The 16,438-nt window shown below is 46.6% G+C and overlaps 1 protein-coding gene across 1 annotated transcript in view; it reads right to left on the bottom strand.

The window, feature by feature from the left end:
• Window positions 1-1,517: 1,517 nt before the first annotated feature.
• LOC141082513 (lysyl oxidase homolog 2-like) overlaps window positions 1,518-16,438 on the bottom strand; it is a 57,354-nt gene continuing 42,433 nt past the window's right edge. Inside the window, exon 5 of the mRNA XM_073566420.1 lies at window positions 1,518-1,747. Coding sequence (XP_073422521.1) covers window positions 1,670-1,747 — 78 coding nt within the window. The 3' untranslated portion in view covers window positions 1,518-1,669. The remainder of the gene's footprint in view (window positions 1,748-16,438) is intronic.

Consider the following 16,438-nt stretch of genomic DNA (forward strand, 5'->3'; position numbering starts at 1 on the left):
CTTCCCTGCCTAACGCTCTCCCTACAGAATCAGCAGCAACCTCTCCCTATACTGAGATCGGCAGAAGTAAGATGGCGGTCGGCGTGCACGCCCTTTTATACCCCCTGTGACGCCCACCAAAGCAAGCCAATCACTTGCATGCCCTTCTGAAAGATGGTGGTGACCCCTGCCTATGTCATCACGTTGCCCACAGTGTCCGTGGATCCTGATTGACTGAAAAAGAGCGCAAAACAAACTTTTGAAACGCGACTTTGGCGCGTAAGTCGCCGACCTCATGGCCGACCTCATCCTAGGGTCGGGTTTCGTTTCATGAAACCCGACTTTGCCAAAAGTCGGCGACTTTTGAATTTTTTCGACCCGTTTCGCTCAACTCTAGTGCTGACTAATAAAAACAAGCAATGCTGGCATTTAGATTTTTTAATCTTTATGGCATTAATGCTATATTTTAATAGATTGGGCTGTTACAAATGTGGCAATACCAAATATATTTGTTTCCTTTATTTTTAGCAGGGCTAAAGTGGAGAGATTTTAACTTTTTATTTTTTTTTTATTTCTTAGATTATTTTTAAACTTTTTGTACATGTAAAGAAATAGTAAATATATGTCTATTTTTCACAGGTTTTTATTGCTATTTTTTATGATCACAAAGGGCTGCTAAAAAAAACAAAGAAAAATAAAAACATCTTAAATTATTTTTTTTTTCGTCTGGGACAGGGCTAGAAACAGCAATTTGGACTGGCTTTTTTTTTTACATTTTTTTATTGCTTTTTCTATCTATTTCTTTATTTATTTTTTCACACTGTTCCGCCATTAGATCTTAAAAAAACATTTGAAGGGCTTTCTTTTGTATTAATACAAGATTTTAATTGCTGATTGTCCTGTAACTGGGGCAGGTATATTAGCCCCAGTTAAAGAGAGTTGGGTCAATTTATGCTAATCACTCTCTGATCGGAGTTTGACCATAGTGTGCTTCAATTCTGTCGGATGATGAGAAGGTGGAGAATTTTTTTTTCTTTTACATCTCCATTTTATGAAAATCGAACAACACTCAGTCATCTGATGTTTTCCACAGGCTCATTGATTTGCATGGCCGAGTGCGTTCCGAATATCTATCTGTGCACAAACCCTTACAATGGTAATTCAGGCTCCTGGCTGCATAGTAGAGCTGACTGAGTCTCCTATGAACGAGCAGTTCATGATCTCCTCTATACCCGGTGATCACATGATCACTGGGTCTGGAGGAGGATGCACTATCAGTGTTTTCCAATCTGTATGTATGCACAATGCTTGTTCAACATTGTGAACACAGATAATCATTTCTGTCTTCACTGTGATGAGTCTGGCTGTATCTGACTGGCTACCCACCTCCACATCTGCACAATCTCTTGCAAGCTGCTTAAAAACGTCAGTGCAGAGTGAAGTGTGGACTGTCCAGACATTTATAGTTTGGGGACGGTCTAGAAGTAGTTAAACAAAAGCGAAAACCGGTGTCATTCAGCTAGAGTAAAATGCATCTGGAAGGTAACACCCATTTTATTGCCAAAAAGGAAAATGAACATTATGAATTTAGTAAATATGTACAAATGATTGTCCCAATTATATACAAATATACAATTTTCAGTGTAATAGCATCCACATGTTATATGACTATAGTTTGAGGATTCATGGATCACTGTAATTTCAGTCTCTTCCTAATTTTCAAGTTGATTAGACCATTTCCACCCAGGGTCGAGACAGCTGAAAGCATCTTAAAGAAAACAGATATACAAGTGTTATAAGGAGATGGCAAGTTGTTACAATCTTATTTATGGCAATCTATCAATTTTCTGAAAAATAACAATGATTACTTCTGTAAATCCCCGAAGAATCAGATGTTTTACATTCTTGGCATCTGACGCAGCCTCTGTTTTCATGAAAAGGATATGTAACTTTATGGCCAATGAGCAACTTGACACGCCAGCTAAGGTTTTCCAAATCTGGGACTCATGGATAGCACGTGCTCATCTGCAGTTGTCAAATGCCAGTCTTTCTTTTGGCTAATTGTGTAGTATAAGCCCACCCCAGCCATTAGACTAATGATGGCGGAACTTCCTGATTTTGACAGGTTTGGCTGACAGTCTAATCTGTATGGAGGTCTCGGATAACTGATCACCTGGGGGCATCTCAGGTCTATTGGGCATCTCTGAGTTTCACTTAGAATTTCTTTTTTCTCCTGGAGATAAGTCATCGCCAGACGTATCTGGTAATGACTTTCTTATTGAGAACAGTGGAGTGCTCGGCCGAATGAGATAACTGCCAGATGAACGATTGTCCAAAGCTTCATTCAGCTGACTTCCATCTGGGTGTGGCTGGCTATAATATATCATAGCTCTATCTACCTTTGGTTCTTTTTATTTTCCTTTTGCTCTCTCCTCTCTCACCCTCCTTGTTAATGATAAATGCCATTGTGTTCTCTGTTCTTGCTGTAACATGATTTGTGCTAATTGAAGTTATATGTTTTGTATATCAAACCTGAATCTACTCCTAAAAATAAAAATATCTGAACGCTCAAAGGCCCAAACTGATAAGAACAGTGAGTCTATATCTAAAATTGAATATCTTAAAAAAAATGGCAAGGGATATACAGTGGCTTGCGAAAGTATGCACCCCTTAGCAGTTTACCTATTTTGTTACATTACAGCCTGTGTTTAAATATTTTTGTAATCCGATTTGAGTGTGATGCATCAGCACTATATACAGTAGTCTACATTGGTGAAGTGATGATAAAAATATAGGCTAAAATTAAAGTTATGGGATCAAATAAATAAAAATTGGCATGTGTATATGTACTCACCCCTTTTGCCATAAAGCCCCTAAAATATTCTGATGCAAGCAATTACCTTCATAAATGACATGTTTACTAGTGATGAGCAAGCACTAAAATGCTTGGGTGCTCGTTGCTCGGGTGGAGCAAATTGGAATACTCGGGTACTCGTACAGAACAACGAGCCCAAAGTAAGTCTATGGGAGATCCAAGCATTTTTTGCTGTGACAACTCCCCATCCCCCCGGGGTCCTTTTAGGGTCTAAAAATATCTGAAATCGATGGGAACAGTGCTCAAATGACAAGGGAACAGCATGGGGAAGACCCCTGGAAGCATTTCTGACTCCCAGGTCACAGCTGTGAACAATGTTGTCAGAGTCTTACGCCACTTTTACAGGCGAACAATAAAACATACAAAAACTAAATCAAAATGGATATTCTTGGGAAATATGTTAAGGAACATCCTTTCCAGGGTAATGATTTGTATATAAGGTAAAATAAATAACCAAAAACAAAAATGTTCCTACACCACTTGGGCTATGTTCACACGTAGCGCTTTTGATGCGTTTTTCAACTTTAGCATTGCTTTCAACCAAGAGAAATGCATTCACTGGGAAATGTCATTTGAACATTTTACAACCCTAGCTGGCCATGTGGTGTGTGACACATAAGCAGACACATCCTGTTTCATTTATGAAAGAAGGACTCTGAAAGTCACAGAGCCTATTTTAATAGGGCCAGCAGTCGGACCTCAGTATTCTTAGGGAGCCATCATATGGCTATGCTATGTTGTTCCCATTATTAAACAGTGGGTCTCTTATACTGTTATTGCAGTGAGTGGCAGGGCTGCCCAAAATTTGGACGCACCCCAGTAACCCATTGAACAGACATCCTGGATGGCCACATGAAACCAAAGTTCCCATTATTAGTCATTTGGTACTCCCATACTGTTTGCTTATGCACTGAATGCAAGGCCTGCCCTGCATCAAAGTTACACGCACCCCAATAAGCCTTTGAACCGACATCCTGGATGTCAATATGAAACCAAAGTTCCCAGTATTCATTTGGTACTCCCATACTGTTTGCTTATACATTGAATGCAAGGCCTGCCCTGCACAAAAGTTACACACACCCTAATAAACCTTTGAACCGTCGTACTGGATGGCCACATGAAAATAAAGTTCCCATTATTCATTTGGTACTATCATACTGTTTGCCTATTCATTGAATGCAAGGCCTGCCCTGCACCAAAATTACACGCACCCCAATAAGCCTTTAAACCAATGTACTGGATGGCCACATGAAAACAAAGTTCCCATTATTAGTCATTTGGTAGTCCCATAAAGTTTGCCCATGAAGTGAATGCAAGGCCTGCCCCAAATTTGCACGCATCCCAATCCCCCTTGGAATAAATGTGGACGATGGCCTACGAAAAATGTTTTCCCAGTTTAATACAGCTGGTCTCCTATACTTGTAATTGTAAACATTTCCCCCTGGGGGAGGTACACCTCAACATACTGTGTAAACATTTTTTGTACGGGCATCATAAACACCCTTGAAAAAAATGACTTGGCTGTTGCGTCACGGAATGCGTTCACCCTGGTGATCTAGTGGTGGTGTCAGAAGAGACATGGAGAATGGCCTCCTAAAAATCTTTTCCCAATTTAAAGGAGCGGGTCTCCTATACTTGTAATGCCCATACCCTAAGTGTATGGGTTGGTAAAAATTTCTCCCTAGGGGGGTACACATAAACATAATGCGTAAAAAAATTTTTTTTACGGGCATCAAAAACACCCTTTAATACAACAACGTGGCTGTTGCATCATGGACATGGTCACCATGGTGGTCTAGTGGTGGTGGCTGATGAGGATGAGGAGAAGGAGGAGAATAACAGCAAATAGGCAAAATCAGGAAGCGTATACCCATAAGTGGGTGTGAAGCGGTGCATGGGAATATACCTCCCATAAAATGACACTGGATTTGAGGTTATGTTTCACTGTTATTCGATTGTTTAGAGCAGGGGTCCCCAACCGCCGGTCCGCGGCCCAGCACCGGGCCACTGCAGTGCCTTTGCCGGTCCGCGGACACAAGGGGAGCCAGGGGCGGTCAGTGGCGTAGCGGGAGCTGGGGCGGCGTGTGTAGCGGCGGCAGGGAGCGATCCAAGCAGCTCCGCTGCCTGCAAGAGGGAATGGCAGGAGCGGAGCTGCAAGGACCCGTCCAGCTTCCTGCCAGCCGCCCGCGCTTCCTGTCTCTGACTGACACAGAGAGGAGCGCGCCACTGTGTCAGAGCGAGGTAGCGCGGGCGGCGGGCAGGTGAGAGGAGAGAGGTGGTGTGTGTGTGTATGTATAATGTGTGTGTGTGTGTTGTGTATGTCTGTCTGTGTGTGTGTGTGTGTGTGTTGGTCTGTGTTTGTGTAGCCTGGCCCTGGAGGAGATGGGGACATGAGGAGAAGGCCATGAGGGGAGTGATGGAGAGACGGCAGTGATGGGGAGAGGGGAGTGATGGGGTGAAGGCAATGATGGAGAGATGGCAGTGATGGGGTGAAGGCAATGATGGGGAGAGGGGAGTGATGGGGTGAAGGCAATGATGGAGAGATGGCAGTGATGGGGTGAAGGCAATGATGGGGAGAGGGGAGTGATGGGGTGAAGGCAATGATGGGGAGAAGGGAGTGATGGGGTGAAGGCAATGATGGAGAGATGGCAGTGATGGGGTGAAGGCAATGATGGGGAGAAGGGAGTGATGGGGTGAAGGCAATGATGGGGAGAAGGGAGTGATGGGGTGAAGGCAATGATGGGGAGAAGGGAGTGATGGGGTGAAGGCAATGATGGAGAGATGGCAGTGATGGGGTGAAGGCAATGATGGGGAGAAGGGAGTGATGGGGTCAAGGCAATGATGGGGAGAAGGGAGTGATGGGGTGAAGGCAATGATGGGGAGAAGGGAGTGATGGGGTGAAGGCAATGATGGGGAGAAGGGAGTGATGGGGTGAAGGCAATGATGGGGAGAAGGGAGTGATGGGGTCAAGGCAATGATGGGGAGAAGGGAGTGATGGGGTGAAGGCAATGATGGGGAGAAGGGAGTGATGGGGTCAAGGCAATGATGGGGAGAAGGGAGTGATGGGGTGAAGGCAATGATGGGGAGAAGGGAGTGATGGGGTGAAGGCAATGATGGGGAGAAGGGGGTGAAGGCAATGATGGAGAGATGGCAGTGATGGGGTGAAGGCAATGATGGGGAGAAGGGAGTGATGGGGTGAAGGCAATGATGGGGAGAAGGGAGTGATGGGGTGAAGGCAATGATGGAGAGATGGCAGTGATGGGGTGAAGGCAATGATGGGGAGAAGGGAGTGATGGGGTCAAGGCAATGATGGGGAGAAGGGAGTGATGGGGTGAAGGCAATGATGGGGAGAAGGGAGTGATGGGGTGAAGGCAATGATGGAGAGATGGCAGTGATGGGGTGAAGGCAATGATGGGGAGAAGGGAGTGATGGGGTGAAGGCAATGATGGGGAGAAGGGAGTGATGGGGTCAAGGCAATGATGGGGAGAAGGGAGTGATGGGGTCAAGGCAATGATGGGGAGAAGGGAGTGATGGGGTGAAGGCAATGATGGGGAGAAGGGAGTGATGGGGTGAAGGCAATGATGGGCAGAAGGGAGTGATGGGGTCAAGGCAATGATGGGGAGAAGGGAGTGATGGGGTGAAGGCAATGATGGGGAGAAGGGAGTGATGGGGTGAAGGCAATGATGGGGAGAAGGGGGTGATGGAGCACTTATTCAAAACCTATGGTGAGTTGAGTCACATTATAAATGTTATTTAATTATAAGTATGCACTGCTACACTACAACCGTGTCCATAGCCCCGCCCCCTTATGACCAAAGCCCCGCCCCTGCCACACCTCCATCCCCGCCCTGCCGGGCCATGGAACAATGGTCTTGCTTGAAACCGGTCCCTGGTGCAAAAAAGGTTGGGGACCACTGGTTTAGAGAAGTCTGGCCCAGTCCATTCCTTGTTAATTTTTATAAGAGTCAGCCTGTCAGCATTTTCAGTTGACAGGTGGATGTGCTTATCAGTTATAATTCCACCAGCGGCACTAAAACCCCACTCTGACAAAACGCTAGCGGCAGGGAAGGCCAGGACCTCCAAGGCATAGAGGGCCAGTTTTGAGAATGTGAAGGTCACGGGAAAGGCAGCGCAAAATAAAGTCAGCCATGCGTGCCAGACTACTAACAGGCAAGAATTCAATGTCCTCACCAAGAGGACGACTGACCATGTTGTCCTCCTCCTCCCAGTCATCAGGCCATCCATGCTGAACAGACGGTATGACAGTTGTTCTTGTAGTACCGTCCATAGTGCAGGAAACTAGCTGCTGTTCTTCCTCTTCCTCATTGTCAGCCAAGTAGTGTGTATTCACCCTGCATGGTTCCTTGCTCCTTCTCATTGTGCCCCGCCTGCAATGCATCTTCTTTTATTGTGAGCAGAGAGCTTTTTAGAATACAGAGAAGCGGGATGGTGACGCTAATTATGGCGTCATCGCCGCTCACCATCTTGGTGGACTCCTCAAAGTTTTGTAGGATGGTACATATGTCTGACATCCATGTGCACTCCTGAGGTTTTATGCGTGGAGCCTGAACTGAATACCGATGGCCTTGATGATGCCGGCAGTCAACAACTGCCCTCTTCTGCTCACAAATGCTTTCCAACATATGCAGTGTAGAGTTCCAACGCGTGGGCACATCACACACCAGTCAGTGAGTTGGAAGCTGCAAACGCTGCTGAAGCACGGCAAAGGGGGAAGAAGCTGTAGCTGTCTTTCTAAAATGGGCACACAGGCAGTGTCCTTTCACAAGCAGATCCAGCAGCTCTGGGTAGCATTTGAGAAACCGTTGAACAACGAGGTTAAGCACATGGGCCAGGCATGGTACATGTGTGAGCACGCCTCTCCCAGAGCCACCACCAGGTTCTGGCCATTGTTACACATGACCATGCCTGGCTATAGGTTCAGCAGTGTCAGCCACAGATCTGCCTGCTCTTTCAGAGCTGTCCACAACTCTTCAGCATTGTGCGGTTTGTCACCTAAGCATGTTAGATACAGCACAGCCTGTTGCCGCTTGGCTGAGGCAGTGCTGCAATGCTCCCAGCTTGTAACTGATGTGGTCATTTCAGAGATGGAGGCTGAAGAGGAGAAGGAGGTGAAGGAGCTATAGACTATGGGGGCAACCCTAATTGGCTTAGGGCCCGCAATCCTCGGCGTCGGGAGGACATGTTCCATCCCAAGATCCAACTGGGTCCACGCTTCCACTAGGTTAACCCAGTGTGCCGTCAACGAGATGTACCCTCCCTTCCCACAATAACTTGTCCACGTGTCCATGGTTAGGTGGACTCTCCCAATGCTGTAGGACACGTGCTTGTGTAATGCCGGGACGGCACTCCGGGAAAAATAGTGGCAGCTGGGGACCGAGTACCTTGGGACGGCCGCTGCCATCAGGTTGTGGAAAGCTTCCGTCTCCACAAGCCTAAAAGGCAACATTTCGAGCGCAAGCAGACGAGAAATGTGTGAATTTAGTACTGTGGCCTGTGGGGCGTTGGCTGCGTATTTACGCTTGTTTTCCAAGGACTGTTCAACTGAGCGCTGCGCTGTGACAAGGACGTGGACGTGCTTGATGGTGCTAGTTGAGTGTGTGCAACGACAGGTGCAGGGCAGGAGGCATCCTCGCAGGCACCATTGACAGGGGATTGGCTTGCATTCACAACAGCGGAAGAAACAGTGGTGTCACCCACAGACAGTGTTCCTGGACCCTGGGGTTCGGCCCACAAAGTCGGATGCTTTGCTGCCATGTGCCTGATGGTGGTCAGGCTGGTAGTTTTGCTAGCCCTGCTGATGCGGTATGGCAGGTGGTGCAAATGGACTGTTTGGGGTTATCGGCAGAGTCTTTAAAAATCAACCAGTCTCTGGGAAGACCTAACACTTGAACTGCCAACTCCCGTCGTGTTGGTGTTACGAGGAACAGTTGCCTACCTTCTGTCTGCGGCCACCACACTGCTTCTTCCTGCCTGTTGGGGTGCTACAGCTCCCTCCCCCTATGGTCCTCGCTCTACATGTCCTCCTACCAGATTGGGTCAGTTACTATATCATCCACCACCTTGTCTTCCACTTCTGCACCCTGGTCCTCCTCCTGACTTTCTGGCAATTGTGTCTCATCATCATCCACCTCTTGTGAAACGTTCCCACCGTCGCCTTCGTTTGACCGTGGCTGCTCAAATATTTGGGCATCGCTACATACGATCTCATCTTGCTCTGCTTCAAGTGAACAGGGCGAGAGGCCCGAATCTATAAATGGAAAAGTGAACAGCTCTTTGGAGTGTCCAAGTGTAGGATCAGTTGTCTCCTGGCCCTTGGCATGTTGGGAGGAAAGGAGGATCAGGGTGAGGAATATACGGTCTAGACTCACGGGTACTCTGACTTAACCGTGTGGAAGACAGGGTGCTGGTGGTGGCAAAGTGACTGGAAACATTTTCCGCTGTCCATCCAACAACCTTTTGACATAGACACAAGAAAACAGATTTGCAAAAATACTCTGCAGTAAAATATATGACAGTAATCAGCAAGTGCTGGATAACAAATACAGGAATCCTGTTCATTTTAGACACTGTTCAGATGTTCAGGTTTTAAATACATTAGATAGGGACTGCTTCAATACGGGTTACCTTGACGCGATTAAGCAGCTTGGTATACATTTTTTTGCAAAAGAAAGTATCGACTAAATACCCTGTATTTGTTATCCAGCACTTGCTGATTACTGTCATATATTTTACTGCAGAGTATTTTTGCAAATCTGTTTTCTTGTGTCTCAGTTAGTGGGTGGTGTCAACGTTGTCTTACCGACTTGTTCACAATTGTGCATGTCACATGTGTTTTTAACCTTTTGACATAGTGGTGTTCTGCAGTCCCCTAGTAATTCGGACCGGAAGGTCGGGTGAGATGATGTGGTTGTTTGCTTTTAGCTTGCCCATGGCCTCGGCCTTTGCATGCACCATCACATCACGTCCACTTCCCTGTCCCTTGCCACGCACCTTGCCCATTTTAAATGGACTACAATATTTTCCACCTTCACTACAAATGGCTGAATTTGGAGTGAACTTATGTGTGATCCGTGTGCGGGAAAACCACAGTTTAAAATATCTGGCCTGTAGGTAAAAAAAATTTTTCAACAGTTGAATGGAGGTCTCAAATGCCACAACTTGTAGCCCACAGATAGATGAGGCGTGTGACGGAGAAACTACATGGTAAAATATGTGGCCTGTATTTTTAATTTTTTACAGGAAAATAGTGTCAAGAACTAGGGTAACACACAGCAAAACAGTTGAATGGAGGCCTCAAATGCCACAATTTGTAGCCCACAGATAGATGAGGTAAGTGACGGAGATACTACACGGTTAAAATATGTGGCCTGTATTATTATTTTTTACGGGAAAATAGTGTCAAGAACTAGGGTAACACACAGTAAAAAGAGTTGAATGGAGGCCTCAAATGCCACAATTTGTAGCCCACAGATAGATGAGGTGTGTGACGGAGATACTGCACTGTAAAATATGTGGCCTGTATTTTTTTACAGCAAAATTGTGTTAATAATTGGAGTAACACACAGCAAAAACAGTTCAATGGAGGCCTCAAATGCCACAATTTGTAGCCCACAGATAGATGAGGCATGTGACTGAGATACTACACTTTCAAAAATCTGGCCTGTATTTTTTTTTGGGCCAGTAAAATTGTGTCACTAAATAGGCTAAGACACAACAAAAACAATTCTATGGAGGCCTGAAATGGCACAATTTTGACCACAATGATATTCGATCCATGTGGCGGACAAATCCCCGTGGAAAATATCTGCCCTGTAGCGAAATATTTTTTTGGCAGCAAAATGGTGTCAAGAAATTGTATAAGACACTCCAAAAAAATTTTACAATACCACAAAAATGGCAGAATTTTCTGTGCACTCGGATGTGATCGCTGGGACGGGCTGGATTTTCACGCTGTACTATGAAAAGGATCTGGCTGTATTCTGCAGTGTCAACAAGCAAATGGAGAAAAAAAACGTGTGCCCTGGATTGCTTTTGAATAAAATAATCAGGATTAAGATGCAAAAAAAATTATTCCTGGCCATTGATACCTGGGGCTATGTATATACGGTCAATATATGTAATAGGCAGCAGCAGCACACAGTAATGGAATGGACCTTCTTGATATATGCAATGAAGTATGCCACACACACTGCCTGCCTGCCTAGCACTGATATCTATATACCCACATACAGTGTCTGTATGCCTTGCACTGATATGTATATACCCACATACACTCCCTGCCTACCTAGCACTGCATTCTATATACCCCGTAATTAGTCCTTAGAAGGACTGTTGATTTAGCTGGATTTGTGTATTCAATTATGGTATACACACAGTAAATGATACCCAACCTAGTCTGTCCCTATCTCTGCATCAACTCTCCCTACACTGGTGATTCTGGAGCTGACTGGGACAAGTAGGGCGGCACAGGGTCTGATATAGACCTGATGACATTGTGCAGCCAGCCAATTACTGTAATGCCACAAGCAACATTACTGTGGAATTACAGTGCGTGGCAGACAATCCCTGCATGTTGATTGGTGCTCTAAAGAGCGCCAAACATACAGGGCGGGGACCCAAGCTCCCGGTGAATAATCCCAGAAATGTTCGGCGAGCAAGTACAGCGATGCTCGAGCGAGTACCGAGCATTACCGAGCATGCTCGCTCATCACTAATGCTTAGTCATAGCAAGTCCACCTGTGTGCAATCTAAGTGCCACATGACCTGTCAGTATATACACTTTACCTTTTCTGAAAGGCCACAGAGGCTGCAATAGCATTAACAAGAGGAACCACTATCTAAACACCATAAACACCAAGGAGATCTCCAAACAAGTCAGGCATAAAGTAGTTGAGAAGTACAAGTCAGGGTTGGGTTATAAAAAGTATATACCAATCTCTGATGATCCCCCGAAGCACCATCAAATCTGTTATCTTCCAATGGAAAAAACATGGCACCACAACAAACTTGCCAAGAGAGAGCCATCTGTTGTGAGTTCATTTTCCCCTTCACTGTTGATGTCTGATGAACTCCCTCTGCTGGTGAAGAGAGGTAGTGAAATCGATTGGGTTGAGAAGAACCTGTCATCTGAACAGGTGGAGCCTGATTGGACACCCGGAATCACTGAGTGGATATAAGGCAGCCGACGCCCTACAGGGTGCTGGTAATCCTTTCTGCTCTGAGCTCTTGCAACCAGTTAGTCCTGTCTACTGAAAGCTAAGTTTTTGCTCTCTTATCTTTCCATGAGATTTTGTCTGTTTGCTTCGTGTTTTGTGTTCAGCCTGCCTTTGTTGGGACAGGCTGAGCTCCATTTTTGTCTCTGATCAGTTCATCTCTTTGCTCTGTTTTCAGAATATACCTGAGTGCTGATATAGTGATTTTGAAGTCTAGTGACTTCAGGGCCTTTTTCCCTATCAGACGGTTGGGACATTTTTGGTAGGGTTTTTTGCGGATTGCAGCCAGCATCTTTTCTGTCCTTTCCTATTTAGTTAGTTGGGCCCTATTGTTTGCCCAACCTATCTTTCTGTCTGTGTTTGTGTTTTCATCTGCTTTTCACTGACAATACATGTTGGGGGCTGTCTATTGCTTTGGGGTATGCTCTGGGGCAGTTTAGATTTCCCCTTTCTTTCTTTAGGCTTATTTAGTTCTCAGGCTGTGAACGAGGGGTCTAGGGCATCGTAGGAACCCCCCATGGCTACTGTTAGTTGTGGTGAATAGGATCAGGGGTCTGCAATCCGATAGCTACCAACCTCTCCGGTCTTCTGGACTTACCTTGTATTTTTGTTTTTTCCTCCTCCGGTGACTCATTCATAACAGCCATCCACAAAAACGCTCAGTGTTATGAATGGGTCACCGAGGAGGATAGCAGGACCAGGTTAAGCCACCAGAAAACCAGAGAGGTTGGTAACTAAGCGGATTGCAGACCCCTGATCCTATCCACACAACTAGCATTAGCCGTGGAGCGTACCGACGATGCCCTAGATGCCTCGGCACAGCCGGAGAACTAACTCAACCTAAAGCAAAAAAAATGAAATCTAAACTACCCGGAGCAGACCCCAAAGGAATAGTTAGCCCCCAAACATATATTGTCGGTGAGACAAGATGAAAACACAAATTCAGGCAGAAAAATAGAATGAGCAAATGATGGGGCCCAAACTGACTAGACAGGAAAGGAAAGACACTGTCTGCAATCACGCAAAAACCCTGAAAAATCCAACACGTCTGATGCACAAAAAACACTGAAGTCACACGACTTCGCCCCACTATATTAGCACTCTGGTATATACTGAAAGCAAAGCAAAAAGAGACCAATATAACAGGGGACAGAACAAACTGACACAAGCATTAAAATATGGGCGGTGATCCAGCACAGCCCCAGCAGGAGCAAGCTGACCCGCACAAAGCAGAGACAGACAAAACCAGATCAAATGCAAAAAGATTAGCAAATGAACCACTTAGCTGAACCATGCAGGGACAGAGCAGGAGACATCAGACCTAAGACCTCAGAAGGCACAGGAAGAAAATCACCAGCAGGGTTTGAAGGAAGTCAGCTTTCTTAAATACACCAGTCAAAAACCCCAGATCTCCAATTGTCATCATTATTATCAGGTGGCAAGCCTCTGTCAATCTGACCAGCTCCACTACCTCCATTAACCACCAGAGGGAGCCCAGAAAGAGAACTCGCAACACCTCTGTCAATCTGACCAGCTCCACTTCCTTCAGTAACCACCAGAGGGAGCCCAGAAACAGAATTCACAACAGTACCCCCTCCTTGAGGAGGGGTCACCGAACCCTCATCCTTGCCACCAGGCGGGTCAGGATGGGCCCGATGAAAAGCACGAACCAATCTTTCCTCATGAATGTCAGAAGCAGAGACCCAAGAATTATCCTCCTGCCATAAGCCTTCCATTTGACCAAGTACTGGAGTCTCCGTCTAGCCAAAGGAGAATCCAATATTTTCTCTACCTCATATTCCACATTGCCTTTAACCAATACAGGGTCAGGAGGCGCCGCCATTGGAACTACTGCCTCCACAAACCTCTTCAACAAAGATTTATTAAAAACGTTATGAATCTTAAGCGTAACTAGAAGAGCCAAACGGAAAGAAACGGGGTTAAGGATTTCCAAAATCTTATAAGGTCCAATGAATCGTGGCTTGAATTTTGGAGACGCAACCTTCATAGGAATATTTATTGAAGACAACCAAACCATATCACCCACTTTAAACCGGGGAACAATAGTCCTATGCCGGTTGGAAAACTGTTGGGCCTTTTCCTGAGAGTGGGACAACTTATCCACTACTTGGTCCCAAATCTGCTGCATTCTCTCTACCACAGAATCCACACTTGGGCAGGCCAAAGATTCCACCTGCCCTGAAGAAAATCGAGAATGAAACCCAAAGTTACAGAAAAAAGGCGACATCAAAGTGGCAGAACCAGCCCTATTGTTTAGCGCGAATTCGGCCAAGGGCAAAAATGAGACCCAGTCATCCTGATCAGCAGGTATGAAACATCTCAAATAGGATTCCAAAGTCTGATTTGTTCTCTCAGTCTGCCCATTGGTCTGAGGATGAAATGCAGAGGAGAAGGATAACTGAATTCCCAGTTTGGAACAAAAAGCTCTCCAAAATTTGGAAACAAACTGGACTCCTCTGTCCGACACAATGTTCTCAGGAATCCCGTGCAAACGAACCACCTGTTGTAAAAACAAGGGCACCAACTCAGAAGAAGATGGCAACTTTGGGAGTGGTACAAGATGGACCATCTTAGAAAATCTATCACAGATCACCCAGATAACAGTCATTTTCTGACAGACAGGAAGATCAGAAATAAAATCCATTGAGATATGGGTCCATGGCCTCCTGGGCACTGGCAGGGGCATCAACAAACCACTAGAACGAGAACAGGGCTTGGACCGAGAACAAGTCCCACAGGACTGCACAAAATTTGTGACATCACGAGATAAGGCAGGCCACCAAAAAGACCGACTCACCAAATCTCTGGTACCCAAAATACCTGGATGACCAGTCAACGTGGAGAAATGAATTTCAGACATTACTCTTTTCCTCCACTGGTCAGGGACATACAATTTTCCCATAGGGCAACGTTCAGGTTTGTCCTCCTGAAATTCCTCCAGGGCACGTCTCAAATCGGGTGAGATGGCGGAAAGAACTATACCCTCATTTAGAATGGTAGTAGGCTCGGTCACATCAAGAGAATCTGCAAATAAACTCCTAGAAAGGGCGTCCGCCTTAACATTCTTAGTGCCCGGAAGAAAAAAGACCACAGAATTAAAACGCGTGAAAAACAAGGCCCACCTAGCCTGTCTAGGATTCAAGTGTTTATGTGACATCGGCGGTCGTGCCCGCGGCACCCGCCGCTGCCTCCTCTCACCTGCGCTCCTCCATCAGCGCGCCCTCTCTCTCCCGGCCTCCCGCTCTGCTGCAGACCTGCGTGCCGTCCGCCGTCCTTAGGCCGTGGGCGCGCGCCCGTCCGTTCTCTTGATCTGGCGGTGGGCGTCGCTGAAGGGCGGCGCTTGCGACCTACTTCCTGGCAATGAGGTATTTCAGGCATCCTCCCTATGGGGAAGACGCCTGATGATTGTGTTATCCCCGCGCTCTTCTGGCCGCTATAGTTCCACTATAGTTCACCTGCCTTGAGTTTCTCTCGGTTCCACCTTGCTTCGCCTCTGTCCCTGTCCTGTCGCCATCTGTCTGCCTTCGCCTTGTCCTGTCCATTCACCCCACTCAGTGTCTCCCTGCCTATCATCTGGTATACTTTCCCCTGGTCCGTCTCCTTTCTTCCTGGGTCTCCTGTCCTCTGCTCGTCCGTTGCTATATCTTCCCCGGGGGCTTCCACGGCTGCACTCCTTCGCCTCCTGTGGCTCTCTCCTGCTGCCCCTACGGGTAATTTCTGCCCGGTTCCCTCCTCATCCGATACCCCCGCTCCGGTACCCTAGTCTCTGTCCAGTGTCACTGTCCTTCCTCTGGCCTTGCTAGTCCTCCGAGCCGTCCCTCTAGGTACTGGCTGTCGAGATTCTGACCTCTGCGGTCCTGCCCCTAATGATCCCTGTATAGGGGTCGGTCATCACCTGGCGCGCTCGGCCCAGGGGCTCCAGATCCGCGACCCAGAGGGTCCACTCTTGGATGTTGTCTGCTCCCGAGCGTCACAGTTTAGCTGATTTAAGATAAATCAAATTCTTGTAGTCGGTGAGGACCACAACTTGATATCTAGCTGCCTCCAACCAATGTCTCCACACTTCAAATGCCCATTTCATGGCCAACAATTCTCGATTTCCCACGTCATAGTTACGTTCAGATGGGGAAAATTTTCGAGAAAAGAAGGCACAGGGATTCATCTTAGAAGTCACCGGATCTCATTGGGACAAAACGGCTCCTGCACCAATCTCAGAAGCATCTACCTCCACCTGAAATGGGAGTGAGACATCAGGTTGCCGTAGAACCGGAGCAGAAGTGAATCTCCGCTTAAGCTCCTGAAATGCCGAGGCTGCCTCTGAAGACCAATT

This window comes from Dendrobates tinctorius, unplaced genomic scaffold (assembly GCF_039654945.1).
Source record: "Dendrobates tinctorius isolate UK_male_01 unplaced genomic scaffold, ASM3965494v1 ptg000018l, whole genome shotgun sequence".
NCBI classification, from domain to species: domain Eukaryota; kingdom Metazoa; phylum Chordata; class Amphibia; order Anura; family Dendrobatidae; genus Dendrobates; species Dendrobates tinctorius.